Genomic DNA, 22,005 nt, shown 5'->3' with positions numbered 1-22,005 from the left:
CTGATTTCCAGCCCCAACTATGCTCCTTTCTGGCTCTGTGACTCCGAGCTGTGAGTTAGCATTTCTTGGATTGTCTTTCATATCTGCACTCTGGCATTGCAGCTATTGCATTGGGCAGTTCCAATGTACATAGAGCCCCGAGCACTAACCAGCCCACAGATGGTGATTCGCCCAGTGGTTAGGAGCATGTGCCTGAGGTCAGGCGGACTGGGTTCTCATCCCAGCCCTGCTCTTGGCAATCTGACCGCAGCTCCAGTCTTCCAACTTCTGTGACCCAGATTCTTCACCTGTGAAATGGCAGGTCTGATACCTGCCTCCCAGGGCAGATGTGAGGACCCAATGAAAGGATGCCTAGGCAGTACTTTGCAAAGTGAACAATCTCCTCTCATGAATTGATTAGTATATCCACGTTTCTGTGGGTCCGGTGTCATTAAAGCAAAGTAATGACACCTTTGGGATGTATCACTTTTGACAGGACAGTGCTGCTCATTCATAAGCATTTTTGGGGAACTCACTCTGTGGGGAGGCCCGTGCTAGGTGCGGCTCCTGTGACAGCGCGTGCGTGCAGTACCTGCTGCTACACAGCTCACCGCCCGGTGACAAATCACAGAGCACAACAACAGTTCTACAGGGGGTGTCTGGGGAGGAGGGAGAGAAGGAAGGAAAGGGTAGTCCATGTGCATAATTCAGAACCAGGAGGTGACTCTTGCCTCAGGCATTCTTTCCTAAGAACTTTAACTACTAGTTCATAAGTGGTATTGTAACCCTTTTGAATGTGAGCTAAGGAAATGTTTTAAAAATCAGACCTATAGAGAATAAATTATACACTATTATAATTTTGAGTAATTAGACTTTGCGGTGGCCTCGTTTTCACTTGTGAACCATGTTGTCTGATATCACTAAGGTCATACTTGAAAATATACACCCTATGAAGAAAACCATTGCTGAAATAATGTCTTACCAAGTGAAACTGAGGCTGCCCCAGACGAGAATGAAACCCCTGCCTGTATTTCAGCGAACAAATCAGCTTTTACAAGACATAAAGCTGTTGGAAAATGTGACTCAGGAGCAAAATGAGCTATTAAAGGTGAGTAGTTTTTGAGGACAGCCAGCTTATCGGACGAGCATATTCAGCAGAAACTGGTTTTGTGTTCAGTTTTAGTGGTTGGGGAGGTCAAATTCCCATGACAGGAAGGTGCTGCCTGGGTTAATTCTCTTGGGCCTCCTCCTATGCTATTACCCATTTGATGTACGCGTGTGTATCTTCTTGCTCATATGGGGCCAAGGTCATTTTCTCAGTTCTTACTCTTATTCTGGTTGAAGACATTAAAGCATAGTTACGGTCTATTTAATTCCATCCTCCAGTTATTGAAGGCCTACGTGGATAAAATGCCGTGGGAAGACATTCCAACTTGAGCAGAGCGCTTGCAATCTCATGAGGCCGACAGACACATGCGGGAGTCATCCCCATAATAATCTCCTCTCATCATAGTCACTTTCCTATTCATTGCCTGTTTTATTCTCAAGTATTCGATGCATCTTATGTTCATCTGGAAGGAGAGTAGTGTCAGAAGGTAGACGACTTGCTCAAAGAACACCGAGTTCGTTTGTGTTGGGATTCGTTTGTGCACAAATGGGGACAAGCATTTGAGTTTCTAGATTCCAGTCTCTTCCTTCTAAGGGATGACCTCTTCCAGTCTCGCCCCAGAAGTTCCTTCTCCCCCGCCCCCTTACATTTGTTTTGCGTTCCAGTCTCATCAGGCATCATCATTAGATAGAAATTGCATTTCTATTCAACAGCCACTCTCACAAGAACAGAAAGTTGCTAAAGAGACTTAAATTCCACACACGTTTTTCAGTCCCCTTGGTAGGATGGCCTTCTCCTGCGTTTCCTGATTGTGGATGAGTCAGGGGCAGGAGGAGAGGTTTATTTTCCCTTTCCCCCAACTACCGCCTAATTGTAAGAAGAAACCTGCTGTGTTCTGCCTCCCTCTTCACTTTCATTCACATTTAGGTGGCCCCTCTGTGTTCCCCTAAGGAATTGTCATTTCTAGACGGAGGCTTAACTCCTCTAGTCTCTCTGGCCTGGCCACTGATCTGCTGACCTTATTTCCTACAACCCCCAGGGAGAAGAAGCTCTGGCAGTCAGTGTACTATTTTTTTTTTTTTAATCCTCCCTGAGGATATGCTTACTGGTTTGAGAGAGAGGGAAAAAACAAACAAGCAAACAAAAAAACGGCAATGAGAGAGAGAAACATTGATCAGTTGCCTCCTCTATGCTCCCTGGCTGGGAGGATAGAATCTGCAATCTAGGGATATGCCCTAAATGTGAATCAAACCCACAACCTTGGGACAAACGCTCCCATCAACCAAGACTCGTGGCCAGGAATATAAATAGAAGAAACCAGAACAGCATAGAAGATTTTTAAATGTTTTTATTTATTGCTTTTGAGAGAGAGGCAGAAACATCAGTGTGTTATTCCACTTCTTTATACATTCGTTTATTGCTTCTTGTATGTGCCCTTACCGGGGATTGAACCTGCAGCCGTGGTGTATCGGGACGTCACTCTAACCAACATAGCCACCCGGACAGGAGATATATAAAATTTGATCTATTCCTTTCAATTTTATGTGCTTCCTGGTCAGTAAAAGAAAATAATGGTCCTCGCTAGGCTCAAAAGTGGCTTCTTCAAAAGGTGAAAGAGAGGGAGATAGAAGACAACATTATTTTTTTGTGTCAAATTAGGGATCAGACTGTGCTGCTAAAATTTCCCACCTTCCTGTGTTGGTGGAAATCAGATGTCATCTCATGATTCAAAGCTCAGTAAGCCTGTGAGACTGAAAAGCATTAGAATACGGTCCATTTATTTTAATTCCTGCTTTAGATATTTGGAAGTGCCCTCGTTGTGGAAAACGAGACAAATCGCTTTCGGGGCGAGTAATGGGATGTTGCTCGTTAGAGAGGGCTGGGGAACAGGTGTGTGCAGCGAGCATAGTTATTCATTTCCAGCCGGCAGCTACACGTATGGTTAAATATTAAAGAAAATACAAGGAAGAATTCTGTGTGGGCCCGAAACTTTGTAGTTTAAAAGACGTGTTGCTTCATTGTGAAACTTGCCGAGGAAATCCTGGACTTGCTTTTGAAGTCCATTTCTTCCCTTCATCATACTTTGATCACATTATTTATGATCAGCTTCAGGCTCTGCTGCCCCCTTAACACCAGATTCCAACTATTGTTCTGGTTAGTTTTGCTTTATTCTGCCAACTCGCAGACGGCTCTCGAACCCTCAACCTTTTGCTCATAGAATGTGCCTTACTGATCGCAGTGGATACCGGGTAAGGGCGTGGCTGGAATGGGAAACTTTTTCATGTCTCGCATTACATGCCCTTTCTGCTCTGACTCAGTAGATTTGTGTGAAAGCCTCACATGAAAAGCGGATTTAAATGGCATATGCAACTATCAGTGATTTTGTAAAGCGCAGCAAATTTCTATTAGCCTGCCATAAAATGCTTTCCAGAATAATCCCAGCGGACCGGAAATATCAATACTTAAGAGCAAGGCTGTGTCTTCTTAGGTCTGTACGCCAAGCAGTGCCCAGGTGCCCACAACTGTAGAGCATGAAGGTCATGTGCTAGCTTCGCCAATGTTGTCCTCTATATTTAGGCTACCATTTCTTTCCTTTTTAAAAAGATGTTGTTATTGATTTCATAAAGGAAGAGAAAGAGGGATAGACACATCAGTAACGAGAGAGGATCACTGATCGGCTGCTTTCTGCACGCCCCACACTGGGGATTGAGCTCACCACCCCGGGCATGTACCCTGACCAGGAATCGAACCATGACCTCCTGGTTCAGTCACTGAGCCACACCGCTGGGCAAGGCCACCATTTCCTGTTGAAACCTGTCTGGGTGCATGTTTGCTGTAATTGGTTGGAACTTGTGATGGGACTGGACATTGGAAGCGGACCATTGATCTGCTCCTTAGATGTGACAAAGGTTCTTCTTTTTGGGATTTATTTTTATAGATAGCCATAAAACAGACTAATGAATGTGATGAGGAGATGGACCACTTGAAGGAGATCTTAAATGATTATTCAGCTGAGCTCTCCCCTGAAGATATGTCACCAGACCAGACTGTGCCACAGGTACAGGTATGTTTCTTCCATTTGCTAAGCCGTTGGTGCCTAGAAGCCTTTGTGACAGTACAGTTTTTTTTCCTACGATTCTCTTCCGATTGAAGGTGTTTTAGGAGTGTGTTTGCTTTCCATTCCTATTTTATAAAATAGGTGAAAATCATTATCCAGTGTCCCAGTCCTCAGCTCGCTGCAAAGTGACCTGAATTCGCTCGGATACCGAAGAAGCTCATGTAACACAGGATGTTTGGACAACCCGACTTTCTGGCTAGCTTTCTAGGGTAGGGGTCACGTGGTCTGGGCTGACCTTTAGAGGTCAAGACCAGGTCGCTGCTGTAATGAAGAGCTCTATATCCTAAGCAGCATTTCCTTATGCCGTAACTGCCAGTGTCAGGGGGACCCAGTGACGGGGGTTTGCGTGGTGACCCTCTACGATAAGGGTTTTTCCGTTTTAGTTTTTCGAATCAGAACTTCTATAAAGAAAAAAAAGCCTGATTGTATGGCAAGGATTGTAGAGAGCTGCTTTTTTCCTGCCATCAAGTCCAGGCAATTGCTGTCATATCCAAAGCCAGGTTGCACCACTTGCTAGCCATGAGACCTAGGTCACGGTCCTTAACCTCACAGCTGGACCAGAGGAATCCAAGGTGACACAGCTGTTAAATAATGAACTCAATAAGGCAGACCCAATGTAACAAAGACTCCATATTATAAAAATGTCACATTTCCCGCACCCCCCCCCAAAAAAAAAGGAGAGAGAATCACCTATCATTCCCATAGTGCATTGTACTTCGTGGTACCTTTATTTATTTATTCCCATTTGGTAGGAAGCTTTGGCCGTGAGGAAAAAGGAAGTGGATTCAGGAACACTAAAGAAGGCTTCAAAAGCCATAGGAGAAGTGTGAGATTCCTAACCTTGTTTTCTCTCTGTGGTTGCCAAACGTTAGTCTGCTCACGGATCTCCTGAGTGCTTGGGACAGGGCAGGCTCCCGGGCCCTGACCCTGTGGATTGTGGCCAGTCAGTCCTATGGCCACTGAGCCCTGGCTTTCAACCATGGGCACACATCACAGTCACCCATGGAGCTTGTCACACATCTCTGAGCCTCCAGAGACCGACGGACAAGGTCTAAGGTGAGGCTAGTCCAGTGGTCGGCAAACTCATTAGTCAGCAGAGCCAAATATCAACAGTACAACAGTTGAAATTTCTTTTGAGAGCCAAATTTTTTAAACTCAAACTTCTTCAACGCCACTTCTTCAAAATACTCAGGCCATGGTATTTTGTGGAAGAGCCACACTCAAGGGGCCAAAGAGCCGCATGTGGCTCGCAAGCCGCAGTTTGCTGACCAAGGGGCTAGGGCATTCTATAAGCCTTCCCAGGCCGTTGGGAAGCGCAGCCAGGATGCAGCACTAGACTGTCCCGGAGAGCAGCTCCTGGCTCTGCAAACCAGCGGCCCAGGCAAATCTCCATCCCTCTCCCCTGGGAAGCCCGCTCCTGCGGCACGCCCAGGCCTCCGACATCCTCAGGCAGTGCCCTCTCTCTGCACAGGGAGAAGTCGAAGGCATTGAAAAGCAGATCCTGAGTCTGAGCCAGAAAAAAGAAGACCTGCTGGTGGACTTAAAGGCCTCCGTACTGAACCTTCACCGGCACTTACAGCAGGAACAGCAGGAATTAGAGAAAGACAAGGAAACGCCGTCCGCAGGAGCATCGGAAGATGACGGCGCGGCCGAGAGGGACTTGTCTGAGCGGAAGGTGGGTGTGACTGTCATCGATGCGGGGCCCGCGTTCCCTAAGAGCGTCACGTGGGCAGTCGTTTTCACCGGGAACACCTGTGGCGTCTGGGTCTGTGGCCAATAGGAAAGGAATTGGAGAAAGTGGAGAAACTGGAGAAAGCTACTGCCCTGAGGTTGTTCCCCAGTGAATCTGTCTTCAGGGGGCGTCTGTTCTGGGCTCCACAGAATGCTTATGCCCGAGTTCCTTACTGAGCTGCTGCTGGAGTTCCACAGGCAGTGGGTGGGAGCCACACTTCGAAAATCTTCTTACTAAACAGCCCATTGCAGACTCCAAAACGAAGGCCAGCACCTCTCCCAGCCCACCCTGAGTCCACGCCAGGGAAGCAGATTTTTAAAATATATATATATAAATTTTATTGATTAGAGGAAGGGAGAGAGAGAGAGAGCTAGAAACATCGATGAGAGAGAAACATCAACCAGCCACCTCCTGCACTCCCCCCACCGGGAATAAGCCCGCAACCAATATACGAGCCCCTGACCAGCATCGAACCTGGGACCTTTCAGTCCTTAGGCCGACGCTCGATCCACTGAGCCAAACCGGTTTTGGCAGGGAAGCACATTTTTGAATTGTTTGGTGAGGAGCCAATGAGGACGAGGCCAATGAGAAGGAGATGAGATTTGACCGAGGCAGGGTGTGGGTCTGGAGTTGTAGGTGGGCATGTTGGATAAAGCGAATGGAGCTCGGTAGACATGCAGTCAGCGGGGTCCCGGCGGGGTTGAAGGAGCTTGGCCACAAGTGTTGGTGCCCTTCCTGCCTTTCAGCTGAACCGGAGGGCCTCCCTGCCGTTCCTGCCAGCCGTCAAGGAAGAGGCGGAAGAGAGCTCCCTGAAGAGTGAGGTAAGGACGGTGATTCTATCCTCAAGTTTTGTGAGAACCGAGATCTTCTAGCAGAAGGTCAGTGGGAAGATCTGGAAATGAAAGGGACACAAAGATTTTTTAAACTAATGCCCGTATTTTAGAAGGGGGGTTGAAGTCATTCTCTTCCATTATTAACGTTGTTTAAGTGCCTCTTACACCTGCTTCCTGCCAGCGGGGGATACATGCAATTCAGACGCTCTTGGTGGCAGAAGGGAGATGAAGTTCTTTGTCGTATTCTGACTGCTGGGCACTTGCTCTGACGTGTGGAGAGGGTGCTGTTTGGTTGCTACTCCCGCTGTGCTTTTCAGAACTTTAGTTTTTCACACTTGAATTCCTTTTGTCGTCTGAAACAGCACCGCCAAGGACAGGAAGAGATGTGTTAGCAACTGATAATAACCCTTATGGTTGCATTTGAACTGATTAGATGAGACCGTTACAATTGTCTTTCCTGATTCCGATTTTTATGTCATACCTTAAAAACTGAAGTTATAATGGATCTTGTGCCAAAAGAGAAAAAAAATTACATTTTTTGTCTCACTTGTAACGAACAGTCGTTTCACTGCTCATTTTATAGATGGTGAAATAGCTCCGTTGTCACACAGAATACCCTGTTGTCCTGTAGCACCGTTAGGACTCGGTGGAGCTGAAGGCAGGTGTACTCTGCTCGGACCATCAGACAGTCTCAGAATAAAGGGGGTACAGGGGCCAAGAAAAGCGTGCACGTCATGTGACTCTCATTTGCGACCTGTGTTTGCTTTGAGCAAATACGTTTATTACTTTTACCTTTTGTGTCTGACGACAGCAGCGAAAATTCTCGTTCATCAGGCTGCTGTATTGAAATTAGCCTTTAAGGTTACATTTAACAAAGTGAATTAAATTTCTAAAGCAACTTTTTTTCTTTTTTTAATCCTCACCGAAGGATATGTTTTTATTGATGTTTTTAGAGAGGAAGGGGGAGAGACAGAGAAACATTGATCTGCAAGAGAAACATCGGTCCGTTGCCTCCCACATACACTAAGACCAGGGATTGAATTCGCAATCTAGATCAGTGCCCTGGCCAGGAATTGAACCCACAACCTTTTGGTTCACAGGACGACACTCCATCCAACTGAGCCCACCCTATCAGGACTGACTCCCAATTCCTTAAAGTATTTTTTAGGCTTCAGGAAGAGCCACCCCGTTTGGAGTCATATGTGATTTAGTGTGCCAAAAAAAGAGATGAAAACTAGGGGGAGAGGGGGACCTAAGGCTGCAGTTACACTGCCTGGCCAGCGATGTTTTGTGTAAAAGGGAGGAGATGAGGAGGATGCTGGTTGTAACGGTTAGGAAATCACTTTCCTCTGCTGATGAGTTGATGACTGTGTTAGAGCGGAGATAACGCGAAGCCATCTTCTGGGTCTTGGTCTCTCCTCTGGAAGCATGACAAGGAGAGGGAGGAAGATGCAGCATCCTCGTCCGCTGGCACGATCATTCAGGTAATGGCGGGCATGGCACACGATGGGGAGAGGGGGCAGGGCTGGGAAGGGGAGGAAGTCTAGGGAAAGAGCTGCTTGTTTGGAAGGATGCTCAGGGGGGAGCCTGCTTGGGCTGGAAATCGAAAGCCTGTCACCATCACCTCTGCACAAATGCAAAGGCCACCAAGTCCTTGCTTATCATCGCATTTCTACTTTAACCTCAGTGATGAAAGAAGAGTATTTTTCTGAGGAAAACTCAGTATGTGACAATCCAAACTGGCAAAACAGAAATCTCAAAGGAGCACCTAAGAAGTTCACTCTAGTGTTTCAGAGTTCCCCCTCTCTTGGGGGAGTAGATAGGGGAGGGTGTCTCTGCCTAATCCTTGAACAAAGTGGTGTATGAGATAAATGAATAAAGTGAGTATTTTTGTTCCTAATGACCTTCCAAATCTTCTCCAATCTCTCAAAACAGAAGGTGAATGCCCTCCCTTTAGAAAATCACAAGCTGACATAGGCACGGTGCTTTTCCCTTGTTCCTGAAATGTGCCTTCATCCGTAGGATCCATACACCTGCCCACCCCTGCCTCCTGCCCAGGGCTGACCCCCCCAAGTCCAGCCAGTCCTTTCATTCCATTGGCCCCGGGCTCTACTTGTACCTGCGTCTCCAGTCTCTGCCTTTATTTTTGCCGCCATCATATTCCAGGCAGTTATTTCTTCCTCTGTAGACTTTGGGAGTAGCCTTCTCCTTGGGCGACAGCCTTGTCATTTTTCCTAATACGTCCCATACAGTACTGATGGCTTTTCATAAAGCCATTAACCACCTGCAGTAAACTGTGAGGACTCTGATTATCTCCTGAATAAAATGCAAACTCCTTAGCCTGGCACTCCAGACTTTTCACGATCTCGGCATACCTTTCAAATTTTACCTTTAGTTAAAAGTTAAACCAAAGCCAGCGACGCCAAGCTTTACCTGTAGCTCTTGGCTCATATCTTTTTAATGGCAGTGGCTGCTTTTAGTACAAGGAACTGAAAAGTGACGTTTTTGTTGGATGCTTTATACAATGTGTTATTGTTTAATCCTCACAAGCATCAGTGAGGTAGACTATATTCCCATTTTTAAAATGAAGTAAATGAGACTCCATGCCCAGGTTAACTTGTCCAAGATCATACAACTTATAAGTAGGGCCACCAAGATTGGTTGATGACAATACCCATACTCTTTCCACCACATTATGTTAGTTATTTGTGTAGGTGACATTTTCCCACTTTTCAACCTTCGTTAACCTAATAAGTGAAAGTGCTGGATTCGTTTAAAATGTGATACACATTATCAAACTTCTTTTTAGAAGGACTATATCAATTTTATTCCTACCCAGAGTGCTCAGAAGTGCCTATTTCCTGCTCCCAGGCTGATAATGATTTTTTTTTTTTTTTAATCCTCACTCAAGGATATTTTTCCATTGACTTTTTAGAGAGAGGGGAAGGGAGATAACACACTGATTGGTTGTCTCCCATATGTGCCCCAACCAGGGCCAGAAATTGAGCCTGCAACCAAAGTATGTGCTCTTGTCCAGAATGTATCTGGGACCCTTCAGTCCTTGGGCCAATACTGTATCCACTGAGCCAAACTAGCTAGGGCGATATTGAATACTTTTAATCTTAGCCAAACTTAGCTAGTAGTTAAAATTAAATCTATATTTTAGGAGCATTTGAATATCTCTTTAGGTGCTCATGGGCTTTTGTGTTATTTTGTGAATGGTTTATTCATGGCACTTGACTGGTTTTCTATGGAGGGGCTGATGTTTTCATTATTGATTTATCAGAGTTATTAACATGTTAAGGATATTAACATGTTATAAGTTGTTACCCAATCTGTTATTTATCTTCATATATTATAGACTGTAGTTCATACTATTTTGTTAATACTAACCTTTTCCTTTATTGTCATGTTTTAAAAGTCCTTCCCTACTCTTACATCACTCATATTTTCTTCAAAAAAATTTATGGTGTAACATTTACATTAAATAGTAGAATTCATTGTTCAGGGTGAGACAGGGTCTAGTTGATATTTTTATGAAATGCCTGGGTAGTTCTTCCCAAGTTTAAAATGTGGCCTTTATCATACAGCCTCCTTTCATTTCAATGCTCATAATAATCCACTGAAGTGCATGATTCTCCGGATTCCATATGTGCTCCTCATAAACCAGAGAGCTTTGCAGAATTGAGATCTTTCCAATAAAGACAGACTAGAGGAAGGTGATTGTTTTCCTAATGAACAAGCTTTTCTCCTGAATGCACCTGACTTCTCCGGACAGTTCTGCAAGCGGGCGATTTGTCAAATGAGCAGGTGCAGGAAGAGTGGCTTGCGTGGCCACGGAACAGGACCTTCTCCGGACCTCTGATGCTTCTCTCCACAGGAGGCAGCTGGGAAAATCAGCACGTGTGACAGTTCCACAGCACCCGTTCTTGCAGCAGGCTCACTCAACCCTGAGCTAGGCCCAGCGTTTTCCCCGGGCCCTGACCACACGGAAGGGGTAAGTCCCTGTTGGTCACAAGCCAACTAACTGCTCAGGTAGCCACGCACCCAGAGGTGACAGGCTTCCTGTGTTTGGCGTTACTCTCTGTGTGTGTGGTCACGCCAGAGAACTGGAAGGTTTGCCATCAGGTGTTCACATGGGAAGTGAGCATGACCCTGGCTAGCCCTTTGTCAGGGTGAACTCGCGTCTCCACCAACAACCACGTCTTTCTGCTGTAGACGCTCCTTATGGGGGCCCTGAATGTGGACGAAAGCTATTATTGATTAACAACAGCCATTACATGAGAGGCATTTATATTTGCTGATTAATCCTCAGATTAAAAGGTAGATTAATATCTACCATAAGTTTACATATGAGGAAATCAAAATTCAGGGATTAAAAGTACGTCTGGCCAAAACCGGTTTGACTCAGTGGTAGAGCGTCGGTCTGCAGACTGAAAGGTCCCAGGTTCGATTCCGGTCAAGGGTATGTACATTGATTGCAGACACATCCCCAGTGGGGGGTGTGCAGGAGGCAGCTGGTCGATGTTTCTCTCTCATCGACGTTTCTAGTTCTCTATCTCTCTCTCTTCCTCTCTGTAAAAAATCAATAAAATAAAAAAATTTAAAAATTAAAAAAAAGTACGTCTGGGAGGTGGGGAATAAGGAATCAAACCCGGAATATTCCAATTGGCTTTCCTAATTTAAATATTTAGGACTGACAGACGTGAAACCAAGGTAAGGTTGGCCTCATCAAATAAAACGCCACCTCCCTGCCCCAGCAGCGTGTCCAGTGTCTGTGCAAGTGCAGGTATTGCACTTTAGCCAGGCAATTTTGCATTTTTTAAGTGTGTGTGTGTGTGTGTGTGTGTGTGTAATGGAGAGACAAGCATATGTTTTTTTAGAGTTGACTGTAAAATAGAAGTAGAAATTTAAAGGGTTGGCACTTGGGCATGAAATATGCATAGCTGCAGCCAAAAAAAACGAGCTTATATTTTAACCAAATGCTATTGCTTAGATTAGTGATGTGTTGACGCAGAAATCAAGCGGTATGACCTTCCCTGAGAGGCTGACTTGGATACCACAGGGTGGGCTAAATTATGTCAGGAATGTGGCCGAGTGGCCTCCAAGGCATAATGAAAGCAGGGACTGAATCCTGGTTCCACTTACCAGCGGGGTGACCGTCGGCCATTCTGTGACCCCTCGAGGCCTCAGTTTCCTCCTCTGTACGTTGGGAGTCATAATGGGCTTGTGGTGCGCCATGCTGAGGCGGTCTCTGCATCACACGGAGCACAGCCGCCTGGCTCATCATAAGCCAATGAAGGATCCGATATTAATTCATCCACAGCTATGCTACAGAGATGATGTGGCTCTATCACAGGAAATGCTTGTGATAGTACTTTTTAGTCCCCCCAAGATGTATAATCATAAAGCATTCATTTAAATCTCTGCTTTCAGTGTTTGAGGCTATCCTTTCTCAGGGGTGCTGCTGATGTGGAGCAGGAGTGCTATTGTGGGAACTAACTGTGGGATCAGACTTAAAAGATCAGCCGAAACCTGTTTGCCTCAGTGGATAGAGCGTCGGTCTGCGGACTGAAGAGTCCCAGATTTGATTCCGGTCAAGGGCATGTACCTTGGTTGCAGGCACATCCCCGGTAGGAGGTGTGCAGGAGGCAGCTGGTCGATGTTTCTCTCTCATCAATGTTTCTAGCTCTCTATCCTTTTCCCTTCCTCTCTGTAAAAAGACAATAAAATATGTTTTTAAAAAAGATCACAGAGCTGTGTGACCTTGGGCAAGCACCTCACCTCTGGGCCTGAGCTGCTCAGAAGCAGCGTGCTGAAGTAGGAGGTGTGTGAACTGACTACACGTTAAATGCACTTGCGCTTCTTTGACTTTAAAAAGCGGTGGATGCCCCCTGCTCAAAATAAAGTTGTTTCTTAACTATACCTGTCTGCTAGACTACTGTAGCAGCCAGGAACGCTTGGTCTCATACATAATTTAAAAATAAAAATAAATAAAAAGAGGTTTATGAGCTGAGTGCTGGCAGGTCCCCCAGGGCACCGTCGGCTGTTGAAGTTCTGTGGCTGCAAATGATCTTTTTCTCTTCCATTTACCTTTATATTTCTTTTTTTCAGGTTCAAGTAACTAGCAAATAAAGCCCAGATTAGTTATCGAGCTTCCTGTTTCCTCATGAATTCAGTGAATTAGTGAGAAAGCAAAGAAACCAAATCTTGTCTTTTTAAAAATGTGTGTGGCATATGATGGGTGCTCAAATAATATTTTTAAATAAATAAGGAAGGCCCATTTGTTACACAATATTAATAGAATGTTAATATTAGCAGATTGTTATCTCAGGTAACAAAAAAAGGTCCCAAAATCTTTGCCAATAAGACAAAAGCAATATCTAAATGCTAGAAAACTAGAAGATGACTAGAAATGGATGTCTGGCAGTAAAATCACACTACAGTTGCTTTTTTTTAAAAAAATGAGAATTTAAAAAGAAATTTAAACCAGCCAAGCCATGAATGGAACTGACTGTATATAAACTGCAGAGAAGACAAAGGAGCACTTCTAAATTAAGAAGGTGATTCTTGCTCTGGCCACTGTTGTGTTAAGTGGTTAGAGCATCAGCCCGCACACTGAAGGGTCGCAGGTTCGATTCCTGGCCAAGGGCATATACTTGAGTTGTAGGTTTGCTCCCTGGCCCCTATTGGGGCTATGTGAGAGGCAACAAATTAATGTGCGTCTCTCACATCAATGCCTCTCTTTTCCCTCTCTCTCTCTCTCTCTCTCTCCCACATCCCTCCCTTCAACTCTCTCTAAAAATCAATGGGAAAAAATACCTTCGGGTGAGGATTAAGGAAAAAAACCCCAAAACTTTGTATTTCATCCTATACATAATAAGATATGTATTGATCCATAATTTTGTGGAACAAAACACAAACCCTTAGTCCTACAGAAATTTTTCTAGAAGGGTTAATATACTCTTTGACTATTCTGGAAAAGGGATGTGGGAAGCAATGTATCAGATCATCTCTTACCTCCAAATGGAAAATATCTGTGGTAGAATTATTAGAATATTTTCATCTGTTATCTAGAAATTTTCCTACTGGATCATTAAGCAACCTTGTTGTTTCCATATGAGAAAAACACATCACACTTTTTTTATGCTCTACTCTCATCATGTGGTCCTTAACTCCATACTATTGGAGCATCCGGAAGGTGAAAGTTAGTGTTAGGAATTCTCTCTGGAGAGCAGGGGGAAAGTTTCCAGATTACCTCACTGGAGCTCATGACTAGACGCAAGCTACAAGTATAGATGAGTAACGGCATGTATGTCGGGGGAAAGGGAAAGCTAACATCCTGTATAATCTAGTGAACTAGTGAACTATCTGAGGAGATGTTAAGAGTGTGTGTGTGTGTGTGTATGTATGTGTGTGTGTGTGTGTGTATGTTTCCCTGTTCCCCACCAGTGTGTACAGATCTCCTTGTTGTTTGAACAGAGCGTACAGCAATGCAAGCGTTGCTCAATCACTGTGTGCCACGCGTCTGTAAACACCGGCCAGCTTGTTTCAGCACACACCCACACGCACGCTCTCTCACGACACTCACCTGTCTCCCGGGGCCCATGTCGCATGCCCTGGGAGCCTGTTTGCGTCCTCTGTGTCCGGGAACGCTGTACCTGTGTACCTGCCGATTGGTTGCTTGGAGACCTGGGCGCCAGGTCACATGATAGTTGCTATGAGTGTGGAGGTGCAGTTTTCTTTCTTCTGCTCTTGTGTGTGTGTGCGTGTGCGTGTGTGTGTGTGTGTGTGTGTTTCCTCTCAACTGGGGAAATGCTGTGAGTCGACAGGTCTTTGCAAGCCCAAGTCTGAAAACTTTGGACTCCTGGCTTTTCACTGCTGGATTATCTGTGGCTTTATCTTAGGGTGCCACACCTCCGATCAAGGCTGCAGCCCTGGGCTTTTCTGTCGAGCAAGGCGCTTTTCACTCCCTGGCGGAGAACCTTAGACCCGAGCCCGCGGAAGTCCTCCATGCCTGCAAGACCCAGGTGGCCGAGCTGGAGCTATGGCTGCACCAAGCCAGCGTGGCGTTCGAGCCGGAAACCTTAAACGCAGACGTGCAGCAGGTGGTGGAGCAGCAGCTGGTAGGGTGCCAGGTAAGGCTGATGGGTTGGAGTTCAGGGCTTGCCTCCTCACCAGTCACCTAGTGTCTTTGCCAGTTTCTCTTAAAGCGACGGCGTGTTTCTTCCTGTGACTCCGACCACTGCATTTCTCTTGGCCTCAGCTTTCTGTTCTCGGGGGTCATCGTTTGAAACGATTCACATAAAGAGCGCGTTTGGGGAAACGGTGGTAGCAGAGGAGAGCGCAGGATCTAGAGTCCACGTTTTTTTGAGGAAGTGAACGTGTCACCTCGTTTTCTTCCTAAGCAGGTTATCTTCTTAGGACGTTGCCAGGATTCAGTGAGATCAGATGTAAAATCCAGCCTCTGGAGCGTCAAGGAGATAAAGGAGTGTTTCATAAATGCCATCATTTTTTTATTCGGATTAGTAAAGTTCTTTGAAATTTCATTCATCGGAAACGAAACTGAAAACCCTGATTCTCAAGGTTGCAGACCCAGCATCCAAGGGCTTTGCTGCCCTTCGTGGTGACCCCTCCTGCGGCTCCCTGCGAGGGGCGGGCTCATACACATGCTTGCCTGGAGCCGCTTGAGTAACCTGTGCAGGCTCAGCCTGCACGTGGGGGATCCCTGACTGTAACCCTCCCGGGAGGGACTACAGTGATGGTTTCGCAGCAGCATAACTGAGTGTGCGCCTCCCCCTGTGGTGCTGAGACCAGCCTTGGACCCACATCTCCGTCTGATTGGCTCATTTGTATCCTCTCAGAGGACCCCCGTATCACCTGCCCGATCCCAGGGAGCTAGATCGGGGAAGCCCACCCCAGGTCCAAGTCGGACACGCCTCTCCTTCTTTCATTCAGACCCACAGTCGTACAATATCCAGTGCCTGCCTAGCGGGCCCCCCACTCCCCGCCCCCCCGTCAGGCAGACTGACCCCCTTCCCTGGACAGCTAAGCACCTCTGACCCTAAAAGTCAGCTCTGAGGGGTGGGCTCACTCAGATTCTTCCCTGCCTGGCTGATGAGGCAGGGAAGTCTGACTTGATCTCAGCCAAAAGTCCAGAAGCCATGGAGCCCCGGAGTCTGGAAAAGATAGTGCTGCTGCCCAGAACAGCGCTGTGCTGAGCTGAACTGTGACCTTTCAAATGCTGAGTACCAGCCCCTGGAGGCCATCCAGGGCCAATTTGCCAATTGATTGTCCTGCTGCCTGGGTGGAGCCCACCCCGATCCCTTGATCATCACCCAATTCCCTGCTTGGACCACTGGTGGGTTCAAGGATTTGGGGGCTGCTCAAGGAAAAGACACCACCACCAGGTGGCGCTAGTACACAGGAGCTTTATTTGGGCAGGATCTTAGTGGACTGGAAGTCCCCCAAGGCAGGAGGCCTAGAGGCATGGGGTGGGGTGGGGCCACCACCCGGAAGGGGAAGAGGACCAGGAAACTCCCGGTGGATGGGGAACCCAGAGGAGTCCTCTGTGTCTAGGTAATGTCTGTGAACCCTGAGGAGCAGCAGGGCTCCCGAGTTTATCTTAACCATGGCTAGCCGGTGTGGGCTCCAGTTTTGAGTTTGGGGCCAGCGGGATTTGAGCGAAGGGTCCTGGCCTGCTGTGAATAATGAAACCTAGGGGCCACCTTTGGCTCATCTACATACCATGGCCCATATGGTTTAATATTGCAGCATAAAAAGCCTCTCAGTGGTCTGTGAAAACGCTGAGTTCTCCATGGGAAAATGTCCGTAGGACAGGTGCAAACCGATCAGTCGGGTGGAAAATTATATTCGGTAATTTGAGAAGAAATGTTCAGCCTTGATTATTTAAAACATGTGAATCAAAAACAGCTACGGTCTTGTTCCCACACTACTTTAGCAAAAATTATATCATCCCAGAAAACCCCGGAGAAAGGGCTCCGCTGACGTCTGATAATTTTGTCTGTTGGTTCAGTGTTTGGGGAGGGTCAGCTGTCAGCATAAATAATGCTCATCCTCTTTGACCTAGTATTTTTTGGCCATGACTTTGTGTTTATCCTCTGACAATAACCCCCCAAAACAGGATAAAAATGTTTCTGACAATATTAATTACGAAAGTGAAGAAACTGGATCTAGCTAAAAAGCTTATCAGTATTCCCGTTGGTAAGTGAACATATTAAAAAGTATATATCCAGTAGCTAAGTGGGAAAACAAAGCACGAAATTCTAGTACACTTTGTTTACAGCCACTCGAACATCTATGAGTTCCTATTATCTCAGCTTAGAAGAGTCTCCGCAGGCTACAAGGAGTTAGCTTGCATGGAGGAGTTACAAGGCGTACTATTTGGGGGGGGGGGGGAAATTTTTTTATTTTTTTTTGGCTGGTTTTTCCTTATGTTTCTCTCAAAGATCTGACCTCATTCTTAGTCACGCACTGAGTTTTCGAACAGGCGGTCACAGGGCTGGGCGGTGGGTCCGAATGCGCCTGCTGCCTGTGTGCCCAGCCAGTTGGCATGGTTGTTTGGGCTCCTGAGCCCAGAGCAGGGCAGCCTGGATCTGTCCAAGAGGAACACAGTGACGGGGTCACTGGGAGACTTGCTTCATCCAATGGAGTTATTTTTAGGCCCATGTGTAAGTTGGCCAGTTCTATCAATGACTTAGTGTTTTAGGTTTCCTCGTGGCCTTCTTCTGGTATTTTGGAAACTTATTTGGCTTGAGAAAGAAAAGGAAAAGGAGCAAGGGCAAGAATTTTCAAAGACTTTCTTGGAATTCTTTTTATTTTTATTTTTTATTACTACTTAACACTTGCATTGCAACAGAAAAAGCTTAGAAAGGTGGGAGAAAATAGTAGTCCTCACAGACTGTGTATCCAGCACTGGCCAGAGTGCATGGATTTAACTCTTAATTCATCAGAGTGACCCCAGGAGGAAAGTTCTGTTAATAATCCCACTTTACAGATGAGTAGAGGCACACGCATGCAAAGTGAAGCGCCTTGAGTTTACCCAGCTACCAAGTGGCAGGGCTGGGATATGAACCCAGGTAGTCTAGTTCCAGTGTCTGTGTTCTTAACCACTGTGCTATGCTGGATACATTCGGCTGTGTTTTCTAAAGTGATTATAGAGTCACTTTAGAGAAGGACAGCTGCCATTTGGATTGGTTTGGTTGCATCTCTTTGAAAAACACTGGCATTATGTGCAAGTCTGTCTCTCCCCCCCCCCCCCCCCCCCACACACACCCAAGGTCCCTTCCAACCTGTGTTTCTGGCACTTCTTATATACATTTAAGGAGAGAGCGTGAATCAAACTTATATTGGGATGTAACACCGATTCAAGACCAAAACTGTGATTCATCGATGGTTTTCTTTCCCAGACGATGCTCACAGAGATTGAGCACAAGGTGGCCTCTCTGTTGGACCTCTGCAGAGACCAGGGCTTGGCAGACAGCGGAGCCGTTCACCAGGAGGCCGAGGCACTGGCCTTGAAACTGAAGACTGTGAAGTGCAATTTGGAAAAAGTCCAGCTGATGCTTCAGGAGAAATACAGCAAGGACCAGGTAAGATGTGGCTGTGCATAGACAGGTGTGCGGATGTGTGGTTACGGTAGACCCATCAGGAAGGAACTCGATGGAGATGCTGAAGGAACCACAGAGACATCGCCCCAAGGAAGAAAGGATTGCGCCTCTTCACACTTTAAGGACAGTGGCACTGCCTGTTGTTATTGGTTTCATTTTGCTGTGCAGCTTTCCTATCGAGGTGGTTAGTGATGGCTTTGGGTTGGTTTGATTGGGTTGATCTAGCTGGCAATGAGGTCTGGTGTAAGCCTTCTTCATAAAAGAAGGACACATTTCAAAGAAATTTTGTGACTCCAATGGACTGGAAAACAACATTTTTACAGATAAAGTTAAAATTTGACATCAGAAACACTAACTCGTTTCTAGGGTACTTTTGTTATTCATTTACAAATATTCACATGTACTGATCATAGTATCATAATAGAGTGTTCTTGTGACTTAAGAGTGTTCTGTATTTATAAATGCAAATATACAACATAGGATAGGATCTTATTATATAAGATTTGCATCTGTACTTATGAGATGGTTCTTACTTGGAGGACTTTTATTGACAGAAATAAGATGAGCTGCGGGTAGACAAAGCATATGGTTCCCCTTTCATCCTAATATATTCCTTTAAAAAAAAAAAAAATGCCCTAGCTGGTTTGGCTCAGTGGATAGACAGCATCAGACTGTGGACTGAAGGGTCCCAGGTTCAGTTCCTGTCAAGGGCACTTGCCTGGGTTTGGGCTTGGTCCCTAGTTGGGGCATGCAAGAGGCAGCCAATCAGTGATTCTCTCTCATCATTGTTGTTTCTATTTTTCTCTCCCTCTCCCTTCCTCTCTGAAATCAATAAAATATATTTAAAAAATAAATGAATAATCTATTTTTGTTATAGACTTAGGGACATTTTTATTTATAAACATAATACTATTTCTCTTTTTGATTTCTTTATTTTACTTCTTTTTTAAGGAAAAAAATAGATCTAACTTTTATTTTATTTATTATTTTATTTTATTTATTAATTCTTTATTGTTGAAGAATATGTCCCCCTTTTCCCCTCATTGTCCTCTCTCAGCCCACCCCCAGCCCAGGCCTTCACCCCCTGTTGCCTGTGTCCATTGGTTATGCTTCTATGCCTACAAGTTCTTTGGTTGATCGCTTACCTCCACCCCCATCCCCATATCCTCCCCTGCCTTCCCTCAGAGGCTTGACGCTCTGTTCAGTGTGTCTATGTCTCTGGATCTATTTGTGTCCTGGCTTTTAGTAATTAATTGGATGAAGGAAGTTGAAGAAATGATAAGATGGCCTCTCCATCCATTGTAGTGGTTTTTGAGGTTGTTAGGAAATACGTACATTAAGTCCTAGAATAAGGGTGCCCTCTTAGCGCAGTAGGCAGCACGTCAGTCTCATTAAGTCCTAGAATATAATTATAGTAAATAACAGAATGCAGTCATTGACTTCATATAAGATGTTTCTACTATGTAGTCTCATTATCTGAATTGAAATTAAGTGGGTCCTCTTTTTAAGTAGTCTGCCATTATGAAATCTTTTGCAGCCTTCCACCATTCTAGAGAAACCTTCAGAGCATCAAAAAGTTCTCCAACCAGATAATCTTTCTGAACTTGAATCTGTTGTCATGGAAAGGCCGCAATTCACCAGACAAAAAGATTTCCAGCAGCAGGAGGTAATAAGAATATTATATGGAATTTCCCCTTGAACTATATCCTGAACTGCCTGTGGAGCATTTTCCTGGTTGACTGAGTGGAATGTGTGATGTGTGGTGCTCCTGTGTGTGCAGCAACTCTGAGTTGTTCTTTTTAACATGTTTTACTTTTGAGAGAGAGAGAAAGGGGGAGAGAGAGAAGCACTGGATTTGTTCCACTTATGCCGGGATATTTCTCGGCATCTAGAAGGGTTCAAGAATCTGGAGAAGGGGCTGCATGTAAATTAATAAAGAGACTGGAAATATAAATTTGGAATTCATGGGGGAGACATAGGAGACTTAGCTATCTATAGTTGCTAAGTTTCCCTAGTCTTTGGACCCCTAGCTTTTTATTAACACAAATTGCCCTAAGGCAAAACAGATATACATATCAAAGGCAAGGTTTGGTATACAGTACGCATTGTCAGGTTAGAGGAACTGCCTTCGGCTGTTCCAGTAGCAGGCAGTAATATATGCAAATCTTTAGGTTTGGGGCAATGCTTTCAGCCATTCCAGCAGGCAATAATAAGATTCAACCCTGCTGCATATAGAAGACCATCAACCTTTTGAGAACTTCTTGCATGTATTATGACTTGCATGAATTAGCTCCTACCGTGTTTCCCCGAAAATAAGACATCCTTCGAAAATAAGATCTAGCGCATGGAAAGATAAGACATCCCCTGAAAATAAGACCTAGCGCAACTTTGGGAGAAAAAATTAATATAAGACACTGTCTTATTTTCGGGGAAACAGGGTAGCACACTTACTTATGCATTCATATGTTGGTTGCTTCTTGTATGTGCCCTGACCGGGGATCCAACCTGCAACCCTGGCCACATCAGGACGATGCTATAAGCAACTGAGCTCTCCGGCCAGGCAGCAACTCAGGGTTTTGAGCTGTACTGTGGCATCAGCTGTGCTTTCATCCTCCGCAGCGGGGGACACTCTAGTGTGGGTACTTTATTAACTTGTATCTTATATCCAAGTAAGTGTGTATCTTCAGGATGAACTTACCTGTCCCTGCAACACTGCTTTCCCGGTTTTAAAATATGTCAGGGTATTTTTGGTGATGTTCCGTATGTGCTACCTATGTAAACAACGCTTGGTTGTCGTGCAAACTATCTTTGTAGGCGTTTTGAAACAAGAACGTTGATGAGCATAAGCAAGCAAAAAAGAAAAATCGTAAACAATGGTTTAGGAAGTGGCTCAAAATCAGATGAGCTGAGCAGAAGAAACCCGTGTCTAGTCATTGACAACCCTGATTGATTGGACCATTTGAATCTCGTTCAATTATAGGTACTGGAGTTGAAACCAGTGGAACAGAAAGATTTGGTCAAATTCATAGAATTGAATGCTAAGAAAACGTGGCCGGAGGATTGCCAGCGTGATAAAGATACAACTCAGAAACCACCTGTGAGGTAAAACGTTTTTACGAGTTGGGGATCCAGTAGTTGGGTGGTTGGGAGAATGACGGGTTTTATTCTTATAAAACGTTGTTTGAAGGTAATAAAACTTCTGTAGGGTGATTGTTCTTTGCCCCTTTTGTTTTTCTTGAAAGCGGTGAGGCGTCTAGCCCTGAAAAGGATGCTCCTGGCTCGGTCTTGTCACCCCAGGACCGAAATGGGGCTAAGTGGCGATATCTGCATCAGGAGCTCTCGTCAAAACTACGGCCGCCTGTGCCCTCGCTCGTGGAGCCTCAGGTCAGTGTGTTTCTGCGCACAGCGAGTACGCATGCTGTCTGAGAGCGTCCACCAGGCACTCAGTGCGCGCACAGACATGTTCTGCGTCATGTTGCAGCTTCCTTTCAGGGAGCAAGGATGCCAAGTGGGTGTTTCCCTTGGCTGACCCCTTCCCACCCTCCTGGGAATCGGCCTTAAGTGTCCCTCACATCCCCCCCTCTCCCTGCCCTTGGTGCTTCTGT

At 45.5% G+C, this 22,005-nt stretch overlaps 1 protein-coding gene across 2 annotated transcripts in view; it reads left to right on the top strand.

The window, feature by feature from the left end:
- The window catches only part of SYNE2 (spectrin repeat containing nuclear envelope protein 2), a 304,600-nt gene that overhangs the window by 191,857 nt on the left and 90,738 nt on the right, over positions 1-22,005 (top strand). The window contains exons 60-70 of one of the 2 annotated variants that reach the window (XM_045579886.1): positions 905-1,087; positions 4,026-4,151; positions 5,677-5,880; positions 6,684-6,758; positions 8,147-8,254; positions 10,651-10,767; positions 14,678-14,908; positions 18,200-18,382; positions 19,938-20,066; positions 21,381-21,502; positions 21,643-21,784. In XM_045579886.1, the coding sequence (XP_045435842.1) occupies positions 905-1,087; positions 4,026-4,151; positions 5,677-5,880; positions 6,684-6,758; positions 8,147-8,254; positions 10,651-10,767; positions 14,678-14,908; positions 18,200-18,382; positions 19,938-20,066; positions 21,381-21,502; positions 21,643-21,784 (1,620 nt within the window). Of the gene's footprint in view, positions 1-904; positions 1,088-4,025; positions 4,152-5,676; positions 5,881-6,683; positions 6,759-8,146; positions 8,255-10,650; positions 10,768-14,380; positions 14,503-14,677; positions 14,909-18,199; positions 18,383-19,937; positions 20,067-21,380; positions 21,503-21,642; positions 21,785-22,005 lie in introns of those variants that run through there. The other variant, XM_045579888.1, reaches the window with a different exon arrangement.

The sequence above is a fragment of the Pipistrellus kuhlii genome, unplaced genomic scaffold (genome assembly GCF_014108245.1).
Source record: "Pipistrellus kuhlii isolate mPipKuh1 unplaced genomic scaffold, mPipKuh1.p scaffold_m20_p_1, whole genome shotgun sequence".
NCBI lineage: Eukaryota > Metazoa > Chordata > Mammalia > Chiroptera > Vespertilionidae > Pipistrellus > Pipistrellus kuhlii.
The sequence above is the reverse complement of the archived record's forward strand: the minus strand, read 5'-3'. Positions and strand labels throughout refer to the sequence as shown.